At 55.7% G+C, this 25839-nt stretch overlaps 1 protein-coding gene and 1 long non-coding RNA gene across 7 annotated transcripts in view; both read right to left on the bottom strand.

The window, feature by feature from the left end:
- LOC116595153 (tyrosine-protein phosphatase non-receptor type substrate 1-like) overlaps positions 1–10130 on the bottom strand; it is a 38760-nt gene extending 28630 nt beyond the window's left edge. For 2 of the 6 annotated variants that reach the window (XR_004287539.1, XM_032351211.1), the window contains exon 1: positions 8644–9019. Coding sequence is in view for 5 of the 6 variants with exons in the window: in XM_032351211.1 (XP_032207102.1) it covers positions 8644–8722 (79 nt within the window). In the remaining variant the exon portion in view is untranslated. Of the gene's footprint in view, positions 1–8643; positions 9020–9272; positions 9292–9757 lie in introns of those variants that run through there. The other 4 variants (XM_032351209.1, XM_032351210.1, XM_032351212.1 and 1 more) reach the window with 4 other exon arrangements.
- A 7381-nt stretch (positions 10131–17511) lies between these two features.
- On the bottom strand, positions 17512–22119 carry LOC116595154. Its single transcript, XR_004287541.1, has 3 exons — positions 21621–22119; positions 21300–21378; positions 17512–18783 (listed from the first exon to the last, which is right to left on the bottom strand). It is a non-coding gene; the product is annotated as an uncharacterized LOC116595154 (long non-coding RNA).
- Between the last annotated feature and the right edge of the window lie 3720 nt (positions 22120–25839).

The raw sequence follows: 25839 nt of genomic DNA, 5'->3' as shown, positions 1-25839 counted from the left end.
CCCCAAGCTGACACTATTCACCGATGCCTTTTATAGCGCTCCTTGTAGCTCACAAAGCACTTTCCACAGCTCTTCATTCCCTTAACCCTCAACAGTCCCCGTGCGAGAGGAAACAGGGGCAGAGGTTCCATTTTACAGATGGAGAAAGTGAGGGTCAGAACAGGGAAAGGCCCTTGCTCCAGAGCCCCTGCTTACAGAGTAAGAGGCGCATGTTGGATTTGAACTCAGGAATTGGTCCCAGAGCTGACGGCCATTCCACTGCCCCCCCCTCCTGGAGAGAGAGCCTGGGGTGTCAGCAAGACAAAGGGTGAGAAGGGGTCCAGGCTGAGGCATTGGAGCAGGCAGGAGCCCACAGGAGGGCCACCAAGGTGAGCCTCTGCTTCACAGAAGGAGAAACTGAGGCTGAGAGGGGCAGCGTGTGGGTTTCAGCTCTCGCTGCCACTGAACAGATAGAACGGGGGTCCCACTCACTCTTCCCAGCCCCAAACCAGGACACGATGACCAGGCAACAATAACAGTAATAGTAACCACGGCGGGGCAGCATCACGCACCGCTATTGCCAGCAAGACGACGGGCCTCGCCGAACCACCACAGGGACCCAGCAAGAGAGGGCGGGTACTACTCCCGTTTTACAGAGGAAAAGGCTGATGCTCAGGGTCACGGGGCCGCGGAGCAGTCGGACTTCACCTGCACCCTCACCCCGCTGTGCCGGGCGGCCTCACGCAATGAATGACTTTTTGGGAGCGGCTGACGTCGGGCTGGGCCCTCCAAACCCACCGCGACCAAGAGACTGGAGCACTAACGGCATTCACCTTTCATGGTTTGCCAGCTCATTCATCACGGTGCCGACACTGGGGCAAGCCGTTTTGGACAGCCCGAATTTTAAGTACCAGTTCTCAGGTGTCTTGGCTACCTCCCTCCACCCAGGCTGGCCCTGACATTTGTGTGCTTCTTGACATTTTCGGGCTCACTATGACAGCAGGAGGGGCGGGGATCCATGCCATGGCCACGACCCCAGCCACAGAAGTAGTGAGGGCAGGACTGTGCTTTCAGACCAGGGTTACTGCCTATGTGACCTCAAGGCTCTGAGCCTTTTCCTGAAAATGGGGATCTTACTACCCACCTGTTCCTTCTTTCAGCCATATGTATTAGCCTGCCTACTGCTGCCGGCCCCTGTGCTCAGGCCCCAGGAGGCCCAGCAGTGACTAAGACGGACACAGTTCCTACTCTCATGTAGGAACATCTTACATCCTAGCAGGGGACAAAAGGCTGAAAGAATGACACAAATACAGAAATGGCTCGGAGTGCTCAGAAACAATTTTGTTGTCATGATAGAGAAGGGGAGACCCACTTGCAGAATGGGGTGGCTGGGAAAGGCCCCTCTGATGAGGCGAGATTACTGCTGAAACCTGAAGGAAGCAAGAGCCAGGAAGTTGTTTCAGTAGGAGAGAAGAGCATGTACAAAGGCCCTGAGGCAAGAAAGAGGCTAGTGCCTAAGAGGGCCAGAAGGAGGGCTGCTGTGGCCATAAGCCACAGAGGAAGGAGGGGGTGGATTGAGATGAGGTCAGACAGACAGACGTGGTTAGGAAAATGCCATGCCCCATGGATCATGGTAAGAAGTTTGATTTTATTCTAAGGGCAGTGGGAACCACCGAGAAGTTTGGAGCAGGAGAAAGGAGTATTTAATTCAGTGAGCTGCTCTGGGTGATGACATGGGAGGGGGCAATAGTGGAAGCAGGAAAGCAGTGACAAGGATGCTGCAGCACTTAGGGCCAGGGCTCAAACCCTAGCTCTGCACTTACAAGCTGTGTGACCTTGGGCAAGTCACTGTACCTCTCTGAGTCTTGATTTCTTCATCTGTCCAATAATAATATTTCCCACTTCATAGAATTGTGGTGAGAATTTAATGAGGTGAGGCACAGAGTAATGATTCTATCACAAGGCCTGACATGTTCAATGTCAAGGTGCTCAGTGAGCCAGATCCTATTTTGTCTGGCCCTCACCTCTTCCAATTGCCATACTGCCTATCTCCCTTCACTCCAGGCTCTCTGGCCTCCTTGTTATCCCTGGATCAAAGAAAACTCTTTCCAGCCCCAGGGCCTTTGCACTTGCTATTCCTTCTACATGGCTCGCTCTCCTGATATTCCCATGGCTGCTTCTTCAGTATTATTCAGGCCTCCACTCTTCAGAGAGGCCCTCCTCCTGTCCCCACTCAACCTTCTATGCCTCATCTTGCTTTCCTTTTCTTCACAGCACCTGTCTCCACCTGATGCAATATTTACTTGGGTCTGTTTTTCTTCCTTACTAGAACATCAGCTCTCTGAGAACAGGTGTTTTTGCCTACCCATGGTTGTCACCCCAGCAACTAGAGCCACCCAGGCACATAGTAGCTGTTCAAAAGTACTTGTTGGACCAATATTTATAACTAAAATGATTATAACAAGAATAGCAAAGTGGTTAAGAGTAAACCAAGGCTAGGATCTGGCTTTAACTCTCACTGGCTACATGGCCATGGGAGGAGCCCAACTTGGCTTTCAGGAGCCTCGGTTTCCTTTTCTGTGAACTGTGGGTGAAGGACTCCACGCTTGTGGGCACATTGGGGGCACTAGACCACGGAGCATATCGAGGGATGTGAGTCAGACTAGTAATGGCAGAAGTGACTCCTGATGTCTAGCATTTGTTTTCCAAAGCTCCCCTGACCCCTCCGCTCCCAGTAAAGTCGGGGGGCGGGCAGTCAAAAAAGAATGACAGATCAGTGTGGAAGCCAGGGGTCGTCCCGCTATTCCTGCTCATTTTTGTGCATGTTTAAAGTTTTCCAAAATAAAAAGGTAAGGAAGGAGAGCATGGATTCGAGGCCCAGCTCATTCCTAGCACAAAGGACACTCTGTCCTTCCACCGAGGCTTCCATTTCTGGGGACACGGTTGGCAATAGAGCAGGCCCTAGGGGTCCACCCCTCTGACTGGCTCTCTAGGCACAGAGGCTCCCTGCTCGCTTGCTCCGGGCTTTCCATCTCCCCCACTGATCCCTTAGGCTCCTGGAGCCAATCTGCGGCCATCTCACCCCCTGTGCCCCCAAGTGGCTGTGCCAGGAAATCTCACAGACACAAAGAGCCGATCTGTGTCGTGGCCTGACTTCCACCTCGTCTGTTTTGCATCTCTCTGGACGGAGGGCCTGGCCAGACACCTGATGGGGAAAATCCATCTTGCGGGGGGTGGGGGGGGGCTCCGTCAAGAGACCTGCCCCAGCAACGCTCAAGGGAACAGGAAAGCAGTTTCAGCTGTGAAAATAGATGCTTCCTTCACCAGTATGGGACGGAAACCCATCCTGGGAACATGGGCCACCTCCAGCTCCTGGGGAGGATACGCTGATTGACAGAAATACGAGAGGAGCACCAAGAAAGCAGGATGCCAGCCCTCCGGGGCCTTGGTTTCTCCACCTGTCAAACAAGGCTGAGCGATGTCTACCTAACAGCCTGCGCTCTGCAGTCAGGCTGATCTGGGTTGTCATCTGGACTCGGTCCGGATGTGGCCTTGGTAAGTTGCTCCACTTCTCTGACCCAATCTCTTCATTAGTCCAGTGATCTGGTAACTGTGCACATCGCCCAGGCTAACTGAGTACCACCGGGATCATACAGGCCAGCCAGCATACAGTGCTCAGCCCCGTTAAGTGGCTGGAAACAGTAGTTCCTGTTATTATTACTTTAGTATTTTTCCATGGAATTCGGGATCCTGTCAGATTTCTGGCTTTAACAATGGAAACTTCCAGCACAGCCCAGTTTTAAAAAGGCTTGGCCTAGAAGAAAGGGCGCTTGGCATCCCATCCATGCCTTGCTGTGGATCTGGGGTGTGAGCCCACAAGTGCTGGGCTCTCTTGTCCAGTGGGGCATGGTGAGGCGCTCAGCGAGACCACCAGGGGCTCTCCCAGGCTCCCCCTCTGGCTTTCCGGGTCTGGGAGCGCACAATTCCAAACCCGTGGATCCGGACAGAGACACCTAGAGGCAGCCTGCGCCCACAGCCTCAGTCCCAGGAACAGACAATTAAATCCCACTAGTCTGGAGATCGCCTGCAGTCATCCAGCCTCCAAGGGCCCCCACAGCTACAGGGAAAAACCCCAAGTGGAACACCACGCCCTCCCATGACAGTGTTTGTGATTTCGTGCCCAGTGCCTGCAAGAAGCTGTGCCGGGTACTTCACAAAAGTCAGCCCCACTTTGGTAGAGGAGGAAATCCCAGGAGAACAAAGCGATGGTGGCCGCGAGGCTGGCTGGCAGACGTGTGCCGAGCGCTTGCTCCCTGCCAGGCACAGTGGCAAGCATACACGTGTGTGCGTCAATGCACTTGATTCTTGAAACAGTTGCTGAGGTCATCTCTGTCTTCCTGAGGAGGGAACTGAGACACACACCAAGCGCTGGAGGTGGCCCCACAGGCGGCGGAGCTGGGATTCACCCTCCGTGGCTCTCGCTTCTGGATCCAGAACCACCACGCCCACCAGATGCGAACCACGTATGCATATGGCCAGGAAACAAGGAGAAAGCAACAAGTAGCCTCCATGGGGGTGGGGGGGGAGACAATCCTGGCGGTGGGTACGGTTCAGAGAAGGAGGAGCTCCCTTGGCTCCAACTGAAAGAGGAACAGGTTTGGGCATATGAAGATAAGGAGGTGCAGGGAAGGGGAGCTCTGCCAGTGGGAACAGCATCCGCGAAGGCCCAGAGATGAGAGAGTTGAGCTGAGGGCACGGATGGGTACACAAGCATTTACCAAACTGGGTCAGACCGCATGTTCGCAAGCCTTGCCCAAGCCAAACGCCTCGTGTTCATATGTTTGGGGAACGCTGCAGTAAACAGGGTCCAGTGTGGGATTCTACCACTCTGGGGCTTCTCAGGTCTTAGGGGCTCCCCCGCTTGGCGGGCTGGGCAAACTGCGGTCTACAGGGGGCCAGCCCGTCTTGTCAGGTCAGCTTTTGGGGAAATATGTGCCTGAGAGTAAGGCCTGTCAGGGAGGGAGCCCACACAGGCTGCTGCACTTTTCTTTTCTTTTCAAGTGTTTTTGGAAAAAACTTGGACCCACTCAACAGTTTGGAGCTGGGGAGTGACATGATCTGCGTTGTGTTGACAGGCCAGAAATCTGAGCACATTTAAAAAGAGGGGTGGGGGGGAGAGCCTTCCATCAGTCCAAGACTCTACAAATAAGAAAATAACCTGTCGCACGGAGCCATTGGAAGCAACGAGCGAGTGTGTGTGGGCTCCGTACAACAGTTTTAGACTCCCTTCCTCTCACACACCCCCTCTCCATCTGTCGCAAAGGGCACCGGGAAGATGCAAGGAGGAATATTCCAGCTCTGGGGGCCTCCAGAGCTCGGCAGCCCAGATGGGGGGCTCTGGTGGAAGTCACATGGCTCCCATGAGCTGCCACTGGCGAGGGGCTCTTGATGTTTCCATCTTCAGTGTGCCTTCCAGGAAGCGACTATGACTCAGGGAAGGGCTCCTGCCCCAGAAGGAACTCTTGACAAACCTCCATGTGAGCCCAGAGGGGGCTCCTCTCACTCCTTCCAGGCTGGACTAAGTCCCCCTGCCACTTACTCCTGAGACAAGTTACTTCTCCAAGTTGGGACTCGATTTTCCTCATCTGCAAAATGGGGATAAAAGCCACCTCACGCTAATGAGATGACATAGGCAGGCCCTCAGCGCACAGTCTCGGGTGCTGTTGCTGTTACCATTCAAAGACATGGATTCTCCTTCTTCTCCACATGTGGTTCCCATCAGGATCTCAAACATGCCAAATGACTACAAATACAGATTGAATCACACCACACCATGGGTCTCCAAGGAGTTGGTGAAGGAATACTTCATGACCAGAAAGGACCCAGAGAACACCATGGGTTTAAAAGAAACTTCCAACAGCCAGAGTCCATTGGGGTCAAAGAGCCCCCCACCCCCGTTGTCTTTTTGAGAAAGAGGAAGTGAGACTAATTTCACCAGTTAGGAAAGTACACAGGAGCCACCAGCGTGTCCCCCTCTACCAAAGGGTCAGAAGGTCGCTAGAGAGCCCAGTTGGCCCCCAACACCTGAACCCCATCTTGGCCTGGCCTCCTCTAGGACAGGGGGAGGAGCCAGGGGGAGTCACCGAGACCTACCCAGTAGGGGCCCCAGAAGCCCGTGACCTCAGTGGGACCAAGCAAAGAGCCTGCAGAACGGATGCCAGGTGCTGTGGGGCTGCCCAGGTGTCCCCGAGACCCTTGCCCTACTCCCAGGCTCCGAATGGCCCTCAGAGAGGTTGTTTTAGGAAACAGGCTTCACGTCGGCTCCAAGAACACAGGTTGGTGACTTCACTGGCATCTTTTTAGAATTTCCCTTTGGCAGCATTTGTGCTAAAAGCAATCTTTAGAAACTTCTTCTCCTGCCTTCCCCAACCCAGATAATTCACATGACCGGCCCCCTGCAAGCGGTGATCATGTGGGGCCCCAGCAATCACATGACACACGCCCCCCCACCCCACCAGGCTGACAGTTCTTCCTGAGACATTAGTAGTCATTCAATCTCACGCCGCCTTCCTAAGCCTGACATTTGAGTTTCTCACTCGAACAAATCTATTTTCTTGGAAAATTGGACAACTGCCTCCTTCTACCTTCCTGCCCTTCTGTCCTGCCTCTCTTGTGCTTTGTCATAAACTCCACGCTGGGAGCAGCCGAGGGAGGGGGAGCTGCCGCAGCCCCATCCGGCAGCCAGACCAGGTGAAGCCCATGCCGGGGCCCAGAGTGTGACCAGAAGCCCGGAGGACACAGAGGGAAGGAGGCTGGCAGACTTCAGCTATGACGGCGACGCCCCACCCCTGTCCCACCACCCTCGGTCAAGAAATGTGTTCTCACCTCCTCAGATTTATTTATTTCAAAGTTAATCTTGGCCCCTCTGCTGCTCCCACTTTTTCAGGCTATTGATGCTGAATGGATTGGAACGGAAGTTTTATGGCCTAATCTTTACCATTTTATAGATTGTTTTTATAGGCAAAAAGGGGAGATTTGCTCACAAGAAGGGTGTCGGTGTTCCCGGCCAGCGCCCCAGGAAAGGCAGGCTGCCCATCCGAACACTTGCTAATCAGCCTCACCAGGTCATTTGCCAGAAACTGAACCACGGGGTCCTGGCTGGAGAAGGGTCTGGAACAGACATTTAGAAATTAACTTGGGCCCCATTCCCTGTGTCAGGAAAATGAAGTACTTGTGAGAGACACTTGTGCATTTCCAGGCCAGATCCAGGAAGGACGTGGGGCAGGAACTAGGACTTCCGCAGGGTGGAAAGGGTGGCTCGGGCAGCAAGAAGTGGATCAGACTGGAGATGCCCCTCACCAAGCAGACTTGAAATGTATCAGTGTTTCCTTCCGCCCAGCCAGGACCCAAACATACTGGGAAGACCCGCGGTGGGGTGGGGGATGCCTACGTAGATCCCTGGGGTTCTGGGGAAACTGCAGGGCAGAGAGAAGCTGCTGTCCACCCCCACTTCTCCCCCCACCCACTCTTTGCTAGTTCTCCCTTCCTCACTGCTATCAGATGGTTACCAGTCTCTAGGCAAATGCAAAAGGAGGGGTGGGGGGGGGGAGGTGGGTACTGAGCTCATCTTTACCTTCCTCCTAGAGAAGGATGGTGTGGACCCCTCTGCCTACAACAAGATTCCCCATTCTTCTCCCCCACCCCAACTCCTTTAAAGCCATTACACTGCCACCCAGGCCCTCCCAGGAGACCCTTGGTTTTGCAAAACCCCTTTAAGAAGCAGGACTCCTGAATGGTGACCTCACCCCTTGGCGAACATACACGGTAGCCTTCAGAGCCTGCCGAGGGCTGGAGACAGCCAGGTGTTTGATGTAGGCCAACAAAAAGACATGCTCAGAGCCACAGGTAACAGCCCCACAGAGCACCTGAACTGCAGGGAGCTGCGTGGAAGCCCGGGGAAGGCAGGCAGGAGGAAGTGGGGGAGCCGGGAGAACAGCAAGGAGCAGACCATCTAGCAAGAGGCTTTGGCAAACCCAGGGACAATCCACCGTGCTTTCGTGCTTTCGCATTAGGATCTGTTGATCACAGCAGCTCACCCCCGGAGTTATTGCGGCCTCCCTTCCTCTCTCTCTCTGCCATACACACACCAACACCGTGTTGCTCCACGCACCAGAGGGAAAGCTCACTCTTCCTTAATGGCAACAGCCTGCTTCTCTTCCTTTCCAGGTAGCACCTGAGGGACCTCTACCCCGACCCCCTCCTCTCAGACCCTGAAGTCAGACGTGCGGAAAGCATAAGTCCAGGGAAGGAGCTTCTAGAGAAGCCAGGGGCACCTAGCTCAGAAAGCTTCTGACAGCCTGCCTTCCCCATCAGATTGGGCAGGGGCTGGGTGGACCAACTCATCTGGGTACGTCCCACTGCCCAGCACAGGGCCCAGCACAATGCCCACACAGGAGAGAGGGAGAGTGGGTCCTACCCATGGCTGTGTGACCTTGGGCAAGTGGCTGGCCGTCTCTGGGCCTCAGTTTCTGCATCTGTAACTCCAGTTACAGACATGTCTCCCCTTACTACTGCTGGACATTAGCCCAGTGGCTCCCACTGGCGCTCTGGCAGGCCTGGGCCCGCAGTTGGGGGACGGCAGCCGCGGGGGGCAGGGGTGCTTACCTGTCCAGGCGCAGGACGCGGCCAGCAGCAGGCAGAGCAGCGGCCCGAGGCGGCCGGGGGCCGGGCCGGCGGGCTCCATGGGCCGCGGCTGCGGAGCGAGGAGGGAGAGCGGCGGTGAGTGCGCGCTCGGGCGGGCGCAGGCTGGAGCGGGGAAATGACTAAGGCTCCCCCCTCCTCTCCCCCCCCCCCACCTCCCCTCCCGGCCGGGCTCCCCCCCCCCCCACCCGGAACAGGCGCCTGGAGCGGCTTAGGAGCCGCCGTCACCGCTGCGATTTTCGGAGAACACCCACCCCCCCAACCCCGAGAGATCTAGAGACCGAGACGGGGAGAGACCCCAAGCGCGCGAGAAATAAAGCCAGGGAACGGCCAGGGAGAGGCGGCAGGAGAGAAAAACAGACCCGAGGGAGCCAGGCGGAGAGCCAGAGACACGGAGAGGCGAGAGAGGGGAAGAGGGGAGAGAGAGAAAGAGGGAGAGAGAGAGAAGGAGAGAGAGAGCGGGAGAGGAGTGAGCGAGGCGGCGCGCAGATCGCGGCCGCCAGCGCGGGAGAGAGGAGGACCGCGCGCGCAGGGGCGAGGGCAGCCCGCCGAGCCCCGCCGAGCCCCGCCGCGCCGCCTCCGCCGCTGCCCACCTGCCCCGCCCGGGCTCCTCGCGGCGCCGGCGGCTCGGCTCGGCTCGCTCCCGGCCCGCAGTCCCGGCCGCTGCCCCCGCCCTCCTGGCAGCCCGGCCCCCTCCCGCCTGCCCTCCCCGCCTCCCTCCTTCCCGCCCGCCCGGGGAGGCTGCGGGGCTCGGGCCCGCCAGCCCAGTGTCGGCCGCCAGCCGCGCGCCCGGGGGGCGGGAGGTGGGGAGGGGGAAGGTGGGGGAGGCGGAGGGCTGCGTCGCCCCCTCGCCCGCGCGGCGGCCCTAGCTCCCCCACGCCGGGCCCCGCGGTTGCAGCCCGGGGAGCGGCTCCGCGATCCCCGCCGCCGGCGCGCCTCGCGAGCGCCCGGGACCGGACGGGCCGCCGGCTGCAACAATGTGCCAGTTCGCGCGCCCGCGCCGCTCCCTCCCCGCTCCCCTGTCCCCCTGTCCCCGGCCCCCAGCTCCGCTCCGCTCGCCCGCCCGCCGCGCTCGGACCTGCGCCGCCGGCGAGGGCTAGGAGGCAGTGGGAGCGCCGCCGGGGCTGCCCAGAGGCCGGGGCCCCCGCTCCACTTTGCGCAAACTTGTTTTTCTAAGGTCAGCGCCGCGAGCTGGCTACATCGTCCTCTTAAGGTGGACTGGGGAAGTTGCGGCCGACCTCCTTCCCCTAGCCTCCGGACTCGGGGCCGCGGTTAGTCCCTGCTTCCCGCCGGCTGGCGAGCGGCTGGAGGCGGCACGGGAGTGGAGGTGGAGGGGGGACGGGGCGGGGGTGTCTGCCTTAGGCCCCTCCCGGAGTGGTCCTGCCCCTGGGCCCCAAAGCTGAAGGCCCCTCTTGGGGGGTGGGAGCAGTGGGCGCGCGCCCGAGGGGCCCGGTTCTTTCAGAGCTGGGCCGAGGTGAAGGAAAAGCAGGAAGTAAGTGAATGTAGGGGGAAGGGGGAGAGGAAGGAGAGAGTGATGGTACAAAAATAGCGTGTGTGTAGGAAGGACTTCAGTACTGCCTGGAAGAGAGGCGCAGGGAAGCAGGGAGAAGGAACGAGAAGGGGGGCTGTGGCTGAGAAACCAGAGGGGAAGGGTCTGGGCTTCCCCAGGGGCAGTGGGCTCTCAGCCAGGTGCATCTTTGTGGGTAGGGCTGATTGGGAGGGGGTACAGAAGGCCCAGGCAGGGGTGCGGGGGGTGGGGGGAAGAGGTGGGGCTTGAAGGCCTGGGATCCCAAAAAATGACAGACAGGGGGTAAGATGAGGGAAAAGGAGAGCAGAGGCAAAGGGCCTGGAGACAGAGGACAGAGCCTCCTGGTGAAACCACTCTCTCTGTCTCTGTCTCTCTTTTTTCCCTGATGGAAAGCTGTGTTCCCAACAGCAGCCGGGTCAGTGACAGGGAGTGGGGATGCTCTGGTCACCTGGCAAAGGGACGTGCCAGGCAGTAGGCGGCAGAAGAGTCCCAGACCCTCTGCTAATTGGAGGGACTGGGGTTTGGAAATTAGCTATAACCCATTTTGCTTCACAAGGCCTCAAAGGGGATACAAATGAAACAAGGTGGAGGAAGGGCCCGCCCCAGAAATAGAGAGGGAGTTGAGGCCCAGAGAGGGAGTGCACTTGCTGAAAGCCGCACAGCAAGGCCTGGGGTAAAAACAAGGTTTTAATTCCTGATTTCCAGGTTGAAGCCCTTTGCAAAGTGCCCCCTTCTGCCCCGGCTCCACCCCAGCCTCCAGTCAATGCCTGGTCCTGGCCTTGTGCTGAGCCTGGGGGGCCGACAGGGTACACCTGTCGCCTGCTGAGCATGGACCAGGCTCCCTGCATTCTAATCTGCCACCCATCTCTTCTGACTCTATAGACTTGAGAGAAATCCCTGACCATTTCTGTGCCCCAGCTTCCTCATCTGCAGTGAGGCTAACAGGAGGACCAATCTAAAAAAAACGGGTGTGAGGATTAGATAAATTCATATTTGTACCGCGCTTCAAACAGTGCCGAGCGTGTACCAAGTGCTACGCGGCCTTTGATAAATAAGTAAACTGCTTGGCGCTGGTCCTTGGGAGCCCACAGGGTTCTGAGCAGTATTTGAAGTGTAGGGGGATTTTCTTTTCTTTGGTGTGGAAGGTACAGCGACCCCCGCAAGGTCCCTGTCCACAAGGAATTCACATGCTAGTGGGGAGACAGATAAGTAGACAAGTAAGAAATAATTCATGAACAACAGAAGAGCATCGAGAGTGAGAAGCTAGGGCTCATTCAGATAAGCACTGGGCCTTCCTGAGATGCTGGGAGCTGAGATGCCAGATGGGGCAGCAAGGTGAGGATTTGGGGATTTGCTGTTCCAGGAGAAGGGAGCAGCAGGTATAAAGGCCCTGGGGCCAGCCTTAGTCAGAGGGGGATAAGCCAAGATGGAGGAGGGTGGTCCAGCCCTTGCAAGGTCCAGCCTTGCAGACCTTGGTAAAAGTATTCTACAGATAGGAAATCATCGGAGGGTATTAAGCAGGGGAGCGCCATGGTCTGATTTATGGGTTTTAAAGGCCACTCTGGTGGAGACTGGAGGGTGGGCCTGAGGTTAGGGAGCAAGGAATCGGGACACCAGTCAGGAGGTGGTTTGGGGGTCCTCCTCATCCGAGGTAGGGGGGTAGGGAATCTCTGACTCTGTAGGCCTCATCTGGCCAAGACCGTGAAGGTGACCACCCGAGGTTCCTGGGAAAATCCATCACCCAAATCCTTCTGGGGTGCGAGGAGGGGGCAGGAGCTGCTGCTGAAGGTCAGAGACGAGGCCGTCTCCTGGCCCTGCGCTTCCAGAAGGCTCTGCCATTCACCGTTCCCCAGCACATGCACACACAGACCTGCCTAGGATTAGGAAGCCTCGGATTAGGAAGGATAATAATTGAACCACCTGCTATTTACATAGCGCACCTTTGACAAAGGCGCTAGCAGGGCTGCCCCACGCAGGGGCCCCTTCCATCCTGCCTTCTGCCCTAGGAGCCCTCTGGCTTTGCCCTCCTGGTCCAGCCACCACAGAAAAAAAAAAAAAAAAAAATCATCCTTCCCTGTCAGGGCTGGGAGGTCATGGAAACCAATGGGCAGCTGGGTAGGCTGAGGTTGGGGGACAATTTGCCCGAGGTCACACAGAGAGATTATGGTAGATCATTGAGGTGAACCAGCCACCTCCAGAGGAGGCGTCCTGGGTTGCCCTGGATTAAAGTTGAACTGCTTTCATACATAGTCCCTTCATTCATGCGCGTGACAACATTTATTAAACACCTACCATGTGCCAGGCACTGTGCCCTATAGGGCCTGGAGATACAGCAGTGGCGGGGGGGGGGGGGGAGCCAAGCAAAACCCCTGTCTGCTAAGAGCTGACTGTTGCTAGCAGGGGCAAACAGACAGCGTAGTGGTAAGGTGGAGATAAGGCTACAGGGAAACTAAGCGGGGAAGGGGCCCAGCAGTGCCTAGGAGAGGAGACCGGTCAGGCAAGGCCTCTGAGGATGTGATATTTGAGGGAAGGCTGAAATATTCGAGAAGGGAAGCCAGAGGTAGCCCCATCCCTACTCTGCTCTTCTCCCGCACTCCCCATGGGCCACCTGTCAGTAATCCTGGCTCCACCTTCCAGAACCAAACTGCCTCGCAGCGCGACTCCCACCTGGGCACCTTCTTGCTCCCCTCGCCCCCCTTTCCCCCATCTACTCTCCACTCAGCAGCCAGAGGGATCTTTTCTGGAAGTCAGGTGACATCCTGCCCCTGTTGTCCAGGGCCCATCTGAAGGAAGATTCCAAGGAGCGTGGGAGGAGGTGGGGAGGGAATCAGGGGCTTTGAAGCCAAGACTTTGCCAATTTGACTGATGTGACTCAGGGGAACATTTTTTTTTTTTTGTGAGCCTCAGTCTCTCCATCTGTGAAATGGGAATAACCAGGCCCACGCTGACATGAAGGTCATGGTCTGTGCGGTGGGAGCAGCCGTGGTAGGAGTGAATTTGGAGTTTGAGCCTCTGCCCGTGCAGGGATGCCTTGCGTGTGCGCCAGGTCCCTTGACATGTGTCATCTCACTGAGGACCCAGCAACGGCACTGTGTTTCCAGAGGCACAAGGCAACTGGGCCAGCGTCACTCTGCCCAGGCCAGGACATGCCAGAACCTGCAGGGACTTGGCCCCGCCCAGGGCTCTGCTCCTTGCTTCCCAGAACCCTGGGCTGGCGTCAACAGGCAGGCCCGCCAGGCTGCCTTTGTATGGGGCCAGTCAGGAGACTGCACTGCCAACCACCTCGTTTTCTGGGCAACAGGAGCCATTTGGAGTTAGAGGCCTCTGCTGTGGAGCCAGTACAATAAAAATAAAAATAGCGAGGCCTCGCCGGGCAGCCTGGACCCGGGGACCCACTGCCCCGGAGAAAGGAGCTCCCAATGAGCTGGCCAGCAATCAGGATGGGGACCAGCAGTGGGAGTGTCCTTACTGCACGCCTGCTCTGCTCCCTGACTATGTGGGGTCATGGCCAAGGCTCCCGGCAGCCATTTTATCCCCGCAGAAACAAGCCCACGGAACTGGAGTGACTCGCATCTAGTGAGTGGCTGAGGGGCCAGACCAGTTAGGATTTGAACCCAGTTCTCCGGATAGTAACAGGTCTTCTTTGTCCGGCACCTACTCTGCGTTATAGACATGTTCTTGTGACGTGTTCAGACCTCACCGAGGAGGGGTATGGACAGGGCCCTCTTTTTACAGACAGAAAGCTGCCTTAGAGAGGTCTCTGCTCGCAGGTCCCCTGGCCAGACCACGCTGTGAAAAGAGTCACCTCTCCAAACCCCAAAGCACTTGACCCCCTTCCTAACTTGATTTCATCTTCCTGGCACACCACGTGACCTGCCAGGGGTTGGGGAGGGGGTCTTTATGGCATTTTGTCCATCTCCTGGATGAGTCACAGGTCAGCCCGGCCCCAGCGGCTCAGTGCTTGGCTCTGGAGGCACATCCTATGATGTAGATGCCAGCGCTGCTCAGGTTCGCCCTGGGGCAAATTACCTTCACCATCTCTGCCTCAGTTGCCTCCACTGCAGATTAACAGAAGCATACCTAAAACGTCTCTTGCAAGGGATGAGTTAATATAGGAAAAGATATTGCTGGCGTGCTGTTGTTTTCTCTTCCTTCCACAGCTCCAGGGCCTTCAACAGTAAACAGTAGGTTATCAGTAAATATGTATTCAGTTAAAGAGGTGACCTACCCAAGATGGCACAGTAAGAAATGGGCAGGGCCTTGAATTGTGGGGGGAGTCTCTCTGGGCCTGTGCTTCAAAGTGCCCCGCTTATAACCACCTGTCCACAGCACCCTGCTTTTCCACCATAGCTGCACAGGGATCAGAGCTGCTTTTTTTTCCTACTGAGCAGGCATCATCGTCATCTGGAGTGATTGTTAATACATGGATCCCAGAGTTCCACCCACAGAGTTTCTGATTCAGTGGGTCTTCAGTAAGGCCTGGGAATGTGCATTTCTAACAAGGTCCCAGGCGATGCTGAGGCTGTGGTCTGGGGACCACGGAGCCCAGTCCCAGCATTCCCGTTGGTGGGTTCTGTCTAGCCCTCTGTTTTCTGTCCTCTCTGCCCAAGGGAGAGCAGAGGGGGCAAGGGCATGGCTCAGAGATTGCCGCCGGTGCCCCAGAGCTGAGGGACTGTGACAGATCACGGAGCCAGGGCCTGGGGGAGCCATGCTGTAATTAATGCTTTCCAAGGGAAGTCAGCAACTAAGTATCTTGGCAGGCGAAGCAGGCAGGCAGCTCGCCTGAGCTCCTTAGGGGTGGGACCAGGCTGTCAGGCCCTAAACACTGTTCTCAGGCTCTGGGGTTCTGGCTCTGCCAGGAGCTGAGCCCAGCTGTGCGAAGCCAAGCCTCCCCCAACACCTCTGGGTGGGGGTGCCCTGCAGGGTGATGATGTGAGGGCTGGCGTCCAGACAGAGAGCTGATTGCTTTGGCGTGCACCAGGAGACCCGAGTTCAAGTGTGGGCTCTGCCCAGTAGTCATACGTGTAGGAGCAGGTACGGAGCCCCAGGCTTGAAGGACTTCAGCGGATTCTCTCATGCTCCTTACTCTGACTCACATGGCCACAATTCTTATCCCCATTTCACAGATAAGGAAACTGAGGCACAGGGAGGTTAAGGGTAAGCTTGTGAGCAGCAACATGAGACTCTGAATCCAGGAGTTCACATTCCCCGGCTGCTGCTCCCAGTCTCTGCACATTCTGGTTTCTACTTTGCTGAGAGCTGGGGGCCCCACAGTGCAGCTCTCTCGCAGTCTCCCTCACCACCACAGGGCTGGCTCTGTGATTTCCAGGCTCCTCTAGGGCGCCTAGCCCCAGGCCTGTTGACTCGTTGTAGGCACACAAGCACCTGAATAATGAATGAAATAGTGAATGAACAGAAGTAGCAAACTCTTTCCAGTGGTGATGGGCCAGTATAGCTCAGACTGGGATGTGCTTTCAACCCCAGGCTCTGGCCGGCCCAGCAGTGTGATCTTGGGTGCCTCCCAGCCCCCCTGTCCTTATCTGACAACAGTTTGAGGGCAAGATTAATAGATAAAAAGGGCAGGGAGTGTATGAAAGAGAGAGAGAAACTAGGAGGAACCGCCTCTGAGAACCATGGCTGGTGCCTCCCTCTGTCCCAACTGGCCTCTGAGAACCATGGCTGGTGCCTCCTTCTGTCCCGACTTCCCCATCTCAGCTCTGCTCATGCGCGTTTGCTAAGGTGTCTTCCTCAAGCCCTCTCTGTCTCTCTTCCTCCTGACTCACAGTCCTGCCAGGTAGTAGTCCTGCGTCCTGCCAAAATAGACACAGAATCTGACCACTCCTTATCGCCTATGTCGCCCTCTTACCCCACCACCTCCAGCTCTCACTTGGATTCGAGCAGTCACCTCCTCCCTGGCTTCCTGCTTGCTCTCCAGTCTCCCCATCCTGTTTTGCCTTCTGCCTAAACCTGCCTTAGCCTTTCCTGTCCCTGTTACTTGCAGTAAAACCCAGGACTCGGGGTGGCCCCCAAGGCCCTGCCCGATCTCACCCATTACCCCTTCTCTTGCCCTGGCTCACTCAGCTCCAGCCATATGCATCTCCTCTGCATTCCTTGAACACCATCAGCAGGTGCCCACCTCAGGGCCTTTGCACTTGCTGCTCCCTGGACGCAGAGCCCCCTCTCCTCGGATAGCTTCTGGCTTGATCTGCTCTGTCTTTTCTTTTGGGTCTCTACTCAAATGCCCCATCTCGTAGAAGCCTGTTCTAACCACTCTAAGACTCACATTATTTTTCATGCCCTTACCCTACTTTCTTTTTCTTGATAGCGTGTTACATATACCTCTTGGTTGCTCTGGCTTTCCCTCATCTCTGATTTGAGCTCCATGCAGGGTCTTGGTATTGGATCTCCAGTACCCGGAGCTGTGCCCACACAGAGCAGGGCCTCAGTAAAGGATGTAGACAGAGTGAGAGAGGGCGCCTAGCTGCCAGCAGCTCTGTCCGTGAGATGCTGGTCGCTTGAAAGGGGCGTGGGCTCCTCTGCCCCGACATCCCTGCATGGCCTGGGATTCCTCTAGGAACAGATGTCCTCACTGAACTTGGGTTTCCTTCCCAGGCATGGAGGCCAGGACTCCACTTGGCCTCATTCCTGTTCCTGGGAGGAAGTGTCTGTCCCTGGGCAGGAACTGGTCTGGCTCGCAGGGAAAGCCAAAGAAACACACACCACTTTCTCCGCTCAGCTTCTGTGGTCTCGGGGCAGTGGGTGGCCATGCCAGCCTCCACTCCACCACTGCCTCTGGAGCAAGGACAAAGGTGGGATGAGAGTTCCCCCCACCCCCAACCCGGCCCCAGAGCTCGTTAAGTCACAGGAGCGCCAGGGCCATGCAGGGTTGAAGGCTGGGCTTGGAAGCAGATCTCATCTGGCCAGGGTTGGTTCTTCTCAGGCCTCCCCACTTGGACAGCTGAGCGACCAGAAGCTCCGTGACGGGTGGAGGATAGCTGTGTGATGTGGAATCAGGAGCAAACGAGGAGATGAACCGACCCTTTGGTACCAAATCCCTTATGTGTCTTCTTTATCCCCAACCCCCCTTCCTCCCTGTCCCACTCTTAAGTGCCTGAAATCTGCCACCTGAAGAAAGTTGTAACCACCCCCACCTCCCTCCCCTGGAGCAGAGGAGACTGAGGCCCAGAGAGGGAGACCGGCCAGATTCAGCAATGTTAGCCTGAGTTTGCTCCCCTAGGCTTTCCTCTCCCAGCTTCAAGCAAATGATTAGGTTTAGTCACAAGGTACTTTCCAGGGTTTGGGGCAGAAGGGTGGCTCATATTTAAGGCCTTCTGAGCTCTGGTCAAAGTCTCAAATGAAAGAAATTATCAGAGAGACTCAGGAGCGGCTGGGGTGGGGCGGAGGGAGGAAGAACATGCTGGAGAAACATGAATGATGAATGGGCTCCCAGACTGGCGAACACTGCCCCTCACTGAGCGGGACTGGGAGCTGGGGACAGAGCATTGTGGTTAGCGTCAGGGTGGCCCCAGGAAGCCAGAGCTGAGCTGCAAGGCCTCAGGCCTCACCACAGACCCCAGGGCCGCGCAACGCTGCTGGGCTGGTCGACCCTTTGAGGGGACGATGGTTTGGCCATGCTTCAGTCACAGACCCGCACTGAGCACCTGCCACGGGCTGGGGGCTGTGCGGGCGCTGGGGACATTCCTGTTGGAACGGGAGCACGAAGATCAGCCCATGGCTGAGACACACTGTGTCCTCTGTAGGTACTGAAGCTGCTGGGAGAAGCGTGGCCAGGAGGGTCCTGCTGGGGGAATGGAGTTTCCGGAAGGAAGTGACATGGAGAATCTCACCTGAATATCAGCAAAAGGAACAGTCTTTTGGCTTTGATTTACAGCAAGATGGGGCCCAGGAGTGACAAGGAAAGCAGCATAGACAGATTCCTGGAAGCCACCTCTGATTTTCTGGGACTCTCTACAACTCCAGAACTGAGCCAGCTCTGGGGAGGAGGAAGCCCCCGGAATGACCAAGGCTAGGCTTGCTTGCCTTCATCGCTGTGGGGTGGGATCCCAGACCTGGTGAAGTTCAGGTAACCCACGATTCTCAAAGTTTAACCTTGTTACTCGTGGATCCAGATGTAGCAGGTCTGGGGTGGCCCCTGGGATTCTCCCATCTCTAATAAGCTCTCAGGTAAGGCCCAAGCAGCTGGTCCATGGACCGCACTTTAAGGAGCAAAGTAGGTGTCTTGCCCAGATGTCCTGGTGGTCTGGGAATCCTGACTGCTGCTCAGGTTCAAGTCCAAATCCTTCAAGGGTGTCATGTGAGGCTCTTGCTATGTTTTAGAGCCCCTTCCTCCCAGCTGAGGGCCTCACACTTGCCACCGTGTGTGCAAGAACCTAATGGATCTTTCTCCCACCCCACACAAGCTGCACCCCCCCAACCCCAGTGCTTGATGCCCAAGCTTCAGTGGGAAGCAGTAGGCTTCAGAGGCAGCCTGACTGGGTCCAGGTTGCAGCCTCACCAGCTACAGGTGGCGTGACTTTGGGTAAGAGACTTCGCCTCTCTGTGCTTCAGTTTCTCATCTGTAAAAAAGAGAGAGGGGGAAAAAAATCCATGATAGCCTCTTTACAGGGCGATTCTGAAGATTCAAAGAAATAATATATATCAAAAGTCTGGCACACAGGCGGCACTCAATAAATGTTCTATCACTTTCCCACCAGTTCTACCTGTCCTTTCAGGTAAGGATCTATGTGTTTTCATCTCATTATTTCAAGTTTTTCTATTTTTGTGTCTGTGTATCTATGAAGAATAGAATGTATTATCCAAAAAGGATGTAAACATTTGTATATAAACATACATGGAGGTGTATGTTTAAAATGTTTTTCCTGAAAAATAAAATATTTTTGCTGATAGGGACTGTGATAAAAATGTTCAAGATCACTATTTTGAGAGCTTGTTTGGAGGTTCTAGCAGGGGAGCGCAGCTACTCGTATACCCTTGACCGAAGAACGGTCCTCTCCTCTATCGGGGAAGGTCATCCTCTTCGACGGAGCGCGCAGCTTCGGGAGGGACGCACATGGAGCGGTGAGGGAGGAAGGGGACACCCGCCTAGCAAGCCAGATCAGCCGAATCAACCCTGGCGATCAATGGGGTGACAGATGTCGCAGCCAGATCGCCCTCACATCCAGGATTACTATTTTGAAACCGAGTGGAACTGATAGAAACAGAGAATATTAGAGCTGGAAGGGATTTTAAAGGTCTTCCATTCCCCCCAGCACTCCTTCTCCCACCTGATGCATAAACCTCTCCGGTATGCTAGATTACCTCTAGCAATGGGGAGCTCATTACCTTTCTGGGCAATCCATTTTGTTCAGCTCTGGGAATGATTTCCTGAACTCAATGCCTACATGTGTTTCAGCTGCTTCTGAGCTCTGCTCCCCTGTGTCACACAGCTCTGGGATCTTTCTCCTGAGGGCCAGGAGCCAGGCTGTATGCCTAGTAGGCCTTCAATAATGTCCCATGAATGAGTGCGGGTGGCAGAGGGATGAGAGGGGTACCGGAAGGATGACGTTCTTGCCAATTCTCCTTTGGAGGGTACACTAACAGCTCAGTGTCGTGTCCCTCTGGGAGGGTCTCAGTCTAAGTAAAACCTGTCTTTGGGTTTGTCTGCACATGTTTGTGTATACATATATGTGCATGGTATTGTGTTTCTCTGTGTGGCTCTGTCTCCATTGCTGTGTGTGTGTGTTGCATTGCAAATATCCATGTGTGCTGGTGCATGTTTTTCTCTAGGTCTTCGTGTATATGTGTGTTGGGGGCTGTCCCTGCAGGGATGTGTGACTGCTCTGATTTGTTTGAATCTGTGAGGGTGGCTGTTGTCTACAGATGTCCATGTGTGATGTGCAGGTCTCTCTGTACCTTTGTGTGTCTGCCTCTGTGCGTATGTGTGTGTCTGCATGAGTAGGTCTCCCCTCCCCTACTCAGCCCTACTGGGGAGCCAGGAGTGACTCCCCTGCAGCCTGGTTGACCGAAAGCCCTCTGACTGGCAGGCAGCAAGGGCTTCACACCCCTCCTCTCCTGCTCTGCATGGCTGTGCTAATCACTGGGTTGTATGCAGATGGCAAATGTGTGGCTGCCAGGCTTGGGGGAGGGACTGTGGAGGGGGGAGCAGATGAGCAGAACACCAAGGAGCAAGAAGACAGTTTAAAGGCAGAAAGGGGAAAACACGCCTGCTTGGCTTGGGAGTTTGGGGTGCAGGGTTCTCTCCAGAAGTACGGATTTTATGAAGAGGATGTGATGTCTATGATATTTTCCTTCTAGTTGAGCTAGAGTCTTAGAGTCACAGGATTCTAGAATTCTAGAATTCTAGATCTGGTGAGTTCTAGAATCTCAGCCCCATATAACTCTCGACTCTTAGAACCATGTTTGAGGACTCTAATCCTCCTGGGATATTAGTATCTTCAAACACAGATCTTCTCTTTCTCCCTGTTCTCTTGCCTTTCTTTGTATAGAATCATGGCCAAAAAATGACCTTGAAAGTTCATCCTGTCTCCCCCTTGGCTCTGGATGGGGCAGTGGAGAGAGGCTTGTCTATTCAGCTGGGACATTCTTGGGGATGTTGAACTGGAATCTTCCCTTGGCAAGGACTTGTCTCCTGAATGGTCTGGGCTGTCATCTTACCTCTGCCACCTTCTGCTAGGACTGTATTCCCCTCAAAGACAAAGGTGCCTGTGTTTTCGGGATGTATTTTCAGCGTTCAGGAGCTGGTGTAACAGCCTGCAGGTATGAGGAAAGCCAAGGCAGGGCTTTCCTGGGGTCCTCAGCTATGGAGGCTCAGTAACCCAGCCCTGGGGACGAGCGGGCCGCAAACCAGGCAGCCACATTCCCCAGGATGCCCACTTGGGTTATCTCCTTCCTCTTACGGCTCCTCAGAATGACAGCTCAAAAGGTTGGTCCTATTGCAGGGGTCATTCCACTGTACTTTGACCTCCTCCAGGACTCACCCAAACTTCTGAGCATGGCAGCTTTTCAGGCCCTGACTGCTAACCGTCCCATCTGTCCCTCCACACATGTCCAGCCCTCTGAATTCCCTACTTACCTTGAATCTATTGAACTTCTTCAGTCTGCGTGGGCTTGTTCCTCTCTGCCTCTTTGTCATGATGCAAACTTTTATCCCTCTGTGGAATGCAAGGTCTCACTCAACTTTAAGTGCCATGAGAGAAAGAGTTTGACTTATTTAATATTTTATTTCCCAGCATCTGCTGCAGTGTTTGGCACACCATATAGGTACTCAAGATTTGTTGAATGACTAACCGATCAAATATATCCTTCAGAATTTCCCCTCCGAGGCCTCTATCCCCCACCCTCCTATAGGTTTCTCCCACACCTCTACTAGGATTACCCATGGCCCAGAACTTACCCCGCAGATCATGAGTCTTTGCTTCCTGTGTTCGTCTTCTTTACCAGACCAGGAACCCCTTGAAGTTAGGCCTGATCAATCTTTCTACATACAGCGTCCGGTTCAGAGCCTGGCACCCAGCAGGTGCCCAGTAAAAGCAGAGCAGTTGCCAGCAGCCCAGCTTGGTGACTTGAATTCCCCCGTTGGTCCCAACTGTGAGCACTGGTCCAAGCTGTTGGCAACATCTGCTCCAAAGTCTCATTTGCAATTTTACGTTCCCAGGCTCTTGCCACTTAATATTTAATAACTAGGCGGCTGGCCTTCTCTGGCAGCCACTTAAGCCCCTGATTGCCTCTTGTCTGAACTTGGCCCCGAGTGAGGCAGGGACCACCCTGGGGTTAACTACGAGGCCCGAATCTCGAGTCTGGGTCCAGCATCGGGCCAGAGCCTTGGAGACAGAAGGAAGGAATGCCCGTCGGCTTGGGGCTCCCAGATGACGTTTCCAGGCAAGACACAGGGTGTATTTGCTCCAGCTGACTCCTCCTCTCCTCCTCACCATATTAGGCTGGGCCTGCCCCATGCCCTGGTAAGCCAGGGAGGAGGACAGAGGGAAAATGTCTACGGGACCTTCCCTGACTCACATCCGAGCTGGGTGAGGAGGAAGAATCTGGAATCTCCCCCCTTCTGGTTGCTGGGTAGTGATTCCCTCGGTGGGATCCGAGCAGGAAAAGTGGGTCTATCCTATGCGGCTTGGCCCCCAGGAGCCAGGGCCGGCCTATGGGGGCGGGGGGGGAAGATGTGGCGCCACGGCATGGGTGTTGGCATCCATGCCAGCCTCTCCTGGCACAGAGCTGGGGAGCACTTCCAAGTCAGCTGTGGAGGGAGGTGAGGCAGGACGGGAGTGAGCGGCCCCCCGGCATTGCCCGAGCCGCTGACCTGGGCTGGGAAATCCCACAGGCCCAGGGAGCCAGCCTCTGCAGGACGGCTAGGGGAAAGGGTGGAGAGCAGTCCTGGGAAGAAAGTTCAAGAAGAGGAAACAGCAAGTGTGAGACTCTGAGGTGAAGACCGCAGAGGCCTCGGGCTCAGGAAACGGTCTTCAGAACGAGTTTCTCAGTGGATTCTGGAGGAAGGTGCCGCTGGAATTCGGGCCTGGGCAATCACAGACTTTTCAGATCCCAGCGGGGACATTTATAGCATCAGGAGACGTGGTTCCTGGGTCTCGCTTTGCCCCTAACAAGCCCAGTGGCCTTGGGCATGTCCCTGCCCGGCACTCACGCTGTCACTGCCCGCACTGGCTGCTTCCAGTGTGGAGTCCTCCGTTCTCCCCTCCGAGGTCATCTGGCCCAACCCAGGAAGCTGAGAGCCAGGATGGCGGCCTGCATAATGGAAGAAGGTCGGGCCAGACCCTCTGCGCTTTGGATGGGCAGTGTTTCTCAAGCATGGACTCCGCAAGACCCCTTGCTAAGGAAACCGTTTACTGGCATAGAGTCTCAGCTAGCCCCCTGTCACACTCAACCTCTCTCTTCCCCTCACCCCCTCACCCATTCATAGGGCCTGTTGACAGCACCTGAAACCCCAGTTTGAGTCCATTTGCCACTTTCCACCTCGCCCACGTTACCACCATCCCCAAACACCAGCTGCCTGCCCCTGACACTGTGTCGGCCCGCTCCAGGCTCTCCTGCTCCCACCCTGGCCCCTGCTCTCCTTCCCCAACCAGCAGCCAGGAGGCCTTTAAATGATCTAAACTGGGTCACGTCCCTCCCCTGCTTTTGAAAACCTCCAGGGCTACTGGGGTGCTTAGAATCAAACCCCAGCCCTATAGTTGCCCTTTCTGCCCGGTGCCTCCCTCCTCCCAGCCCTGAGGCCGTACTGTCTTCCTTCCTTCTGCCCTGGCCTCCTTCCTGCCCTGGATGTGCTGGCCAGATCCAACCCAGGGCCTCCGTGTTTGCGGTTCCCTCTTCCTGAGACCTTCCTGGGACTGCTGCCACTGTGGGATCAGCAATGCGCTTCTCGATCTTGTCCCCAGTTGGGTCTCCCGCTGCCTTGAGGCTGGGGGGCTGAGGGTCTAGGATGAAGCCCAGCTTCATGACTCCTGGAATCTCCCCCTTCTGGTTGCTGGGCAGTGATTTTAGCCCCTGCCCCCACTGTGGGTTTCAGCACCCTTTCTCTCCGCTGCAGTCATTGCTACGCTAGTGAATGGAATAACGAGGCACTTTCCCCATTATCTGATGCAAATACCTTCTGGTTGCCAGTGCCAGCTCCACAGCTCCGCTCTCCCTGTGACCTGGCCCATGAACCTCCTACCCCAGCCTCTAGCCCAGGCCAGGCTGGGGCACTCCCGGCCCCCCTTGCCCACTCCCCACCAGCTTCTCTGAAGGGCTAGGGCCCCCGGAAGTCACCAGTCCTGTTCTAACCACCTTAAAGCAAGGCCCACTGTGTGAAGGCCTTTTGCTCATTCAGTCTCCCCATGACCGCATACCGTTCTGACCCCCATTGTGTGGACTTGGAGATGGAAGTCTGTGTACCCTCAAATGGAGGTCCAATGGGGTCCAGACATGCACTTCAGGACTTGACCCCCTCCCCCATCCCTTCCTTAGGGCTTTATTCTCGTGACCCCTTGAGACCCTATTTCTCTGTCAGTTACATATTAGCATCTGTATCTACAGATGGAGAGGATTGTGGAGGGTGATGACTGGCTCCCAGGCGCCCTGGGGTTCGGGGAGGGAGTGGGACTCTATGCCCTTGCCCGGAGCCTGGGAAGGTGGGTGCATGAACGTGGAGATAGAGTAGGGTAGGAAAGCTCCCAAAGCTTGCCCCCTTGGAAATTTCCATCCTGCGACCCCATACCACCAGGCATCCCTGGCTTAATTCACACAGAGTGCCTCAAGCGTGTCCAAGGCACCTGGAAGTTGCTGAGGCCACCCAGAGAGATACGGTGGGCTACCTCCAAATGATCACGTGTCTCTCGGAAGACAGCAGGACAAGCAGCAGTCCCCACCGCTGGCTGAGAATATGGGGAGGGAAGAATGGGTATGACACTCTGCAGGGGAGAGGTCTGGTCAGGGCGGGACTCCTGATATGGGCAAAGGTTGGGAGGTTAGGACTTGAGGGGTGTCCCATAGGGGCCTCCCCCTCCTGCATCTCCCCTCAGTGGGTCACCTTACCCACCTCGGCCTGAAGGGTCACCCCCGCAATGACTGCCAAGTATCTCTGACTTCCTGAACATCCCTCCTGGATGCCCCACAGGCCGAGGAAAAAACTTGCCAGCTACCGTCAGGCCATGGCTCTACAAGGCTTTCTGCAAATCAAGACAGTTTTGCAGCCTTCAGCGGCGCCTGTCTTCCTCAGGGTGCAGTCCAACTTCTTGGCCAGGACTTCAAGTCCTTTCCAAGCTGCCAAGGGCTCCCCCCGCCCCATGGAGCTGTCCCATAGCATTTCTCCGTGCATGCTTCAGGGATTTGTACAAGACCTCCATCTTGCAAACTCCTACTCATCTGTGGGAACCCAATTCTCAAGGGCCTCCTCCAGGAGGCTTTTCCAACAAGCTCCCCATTCTGGGTTAGGGGTCTCAGGCTACACAGACCCCTCCCTTAGCAAACGTCCCCATGAAGCTTTACAACCTATGCACACTTCTTCCTTTCCCACTAGACTGTGGGATCCAGGAGAGGGGTGAGTGGGTAGCAGTGGGCGGGCAGAGATGGACCCCGATTTGAGCTGAGCTCTAAGAGGTGCTGGAGTCTCCCCCCTGAGGGGACCTGCCTGGGTTCAAATCCTGCCTCTGCCATCTTTAGGCAGTTAAATGTCTAAATGTCTGCCATCTTTTTTAGCTGCACAACCTTGTACAAAGGAACTTAAGCAGCCTGTCTTCCACTTTCTCATCTGTAGAATGGATAAAATCATCGTATGACCTCCTCTCTGGGGCTGTTTTGAGGATGAAATGAGCATGGGGTGCTTAAAAGAGGGCCTGACACATGATAAATGCTCAGTAAATACTAGTTCTTACCATTGCCTCCAGATCCCACATAGGCAGCTCTTCGAAAGGTCTATTACCTGACAAATAAAGAACTTGTTCTGTCTAGGTCACAATTGTCTCTAAGCCAGTGTTTCTCAAATTCAAACGAGCATCTGAATCTGTTAGGGTGGAGCCAAAAAGAGTTTAGTCAGCACCCAGCAGGTCCTGTGTTGGCCTGAGAATGAACTTTTTAGCAAGTTCCCTAAATTCCAGTCTGGGTTTTTTTTG

Source organism: Mustela erminea, chromosome 7 (genome assembly GCF_009829155.1).
Source record: "Mustela erminea isolate mMusErm1 chromosome 7, mMusErm1.Pri, whole genome shotgun sequence".
NCBI lineage: Eukaryota > Metazoa > Chordata > Mammalia > Carnivora > Mustelidae > Mustela > Mustela erminea.
The sequence above is the reverse complement of the archived record's forward strand: the minus strand, read 5'-3'. Positions and strand labels throughout refer to the sequence as shown.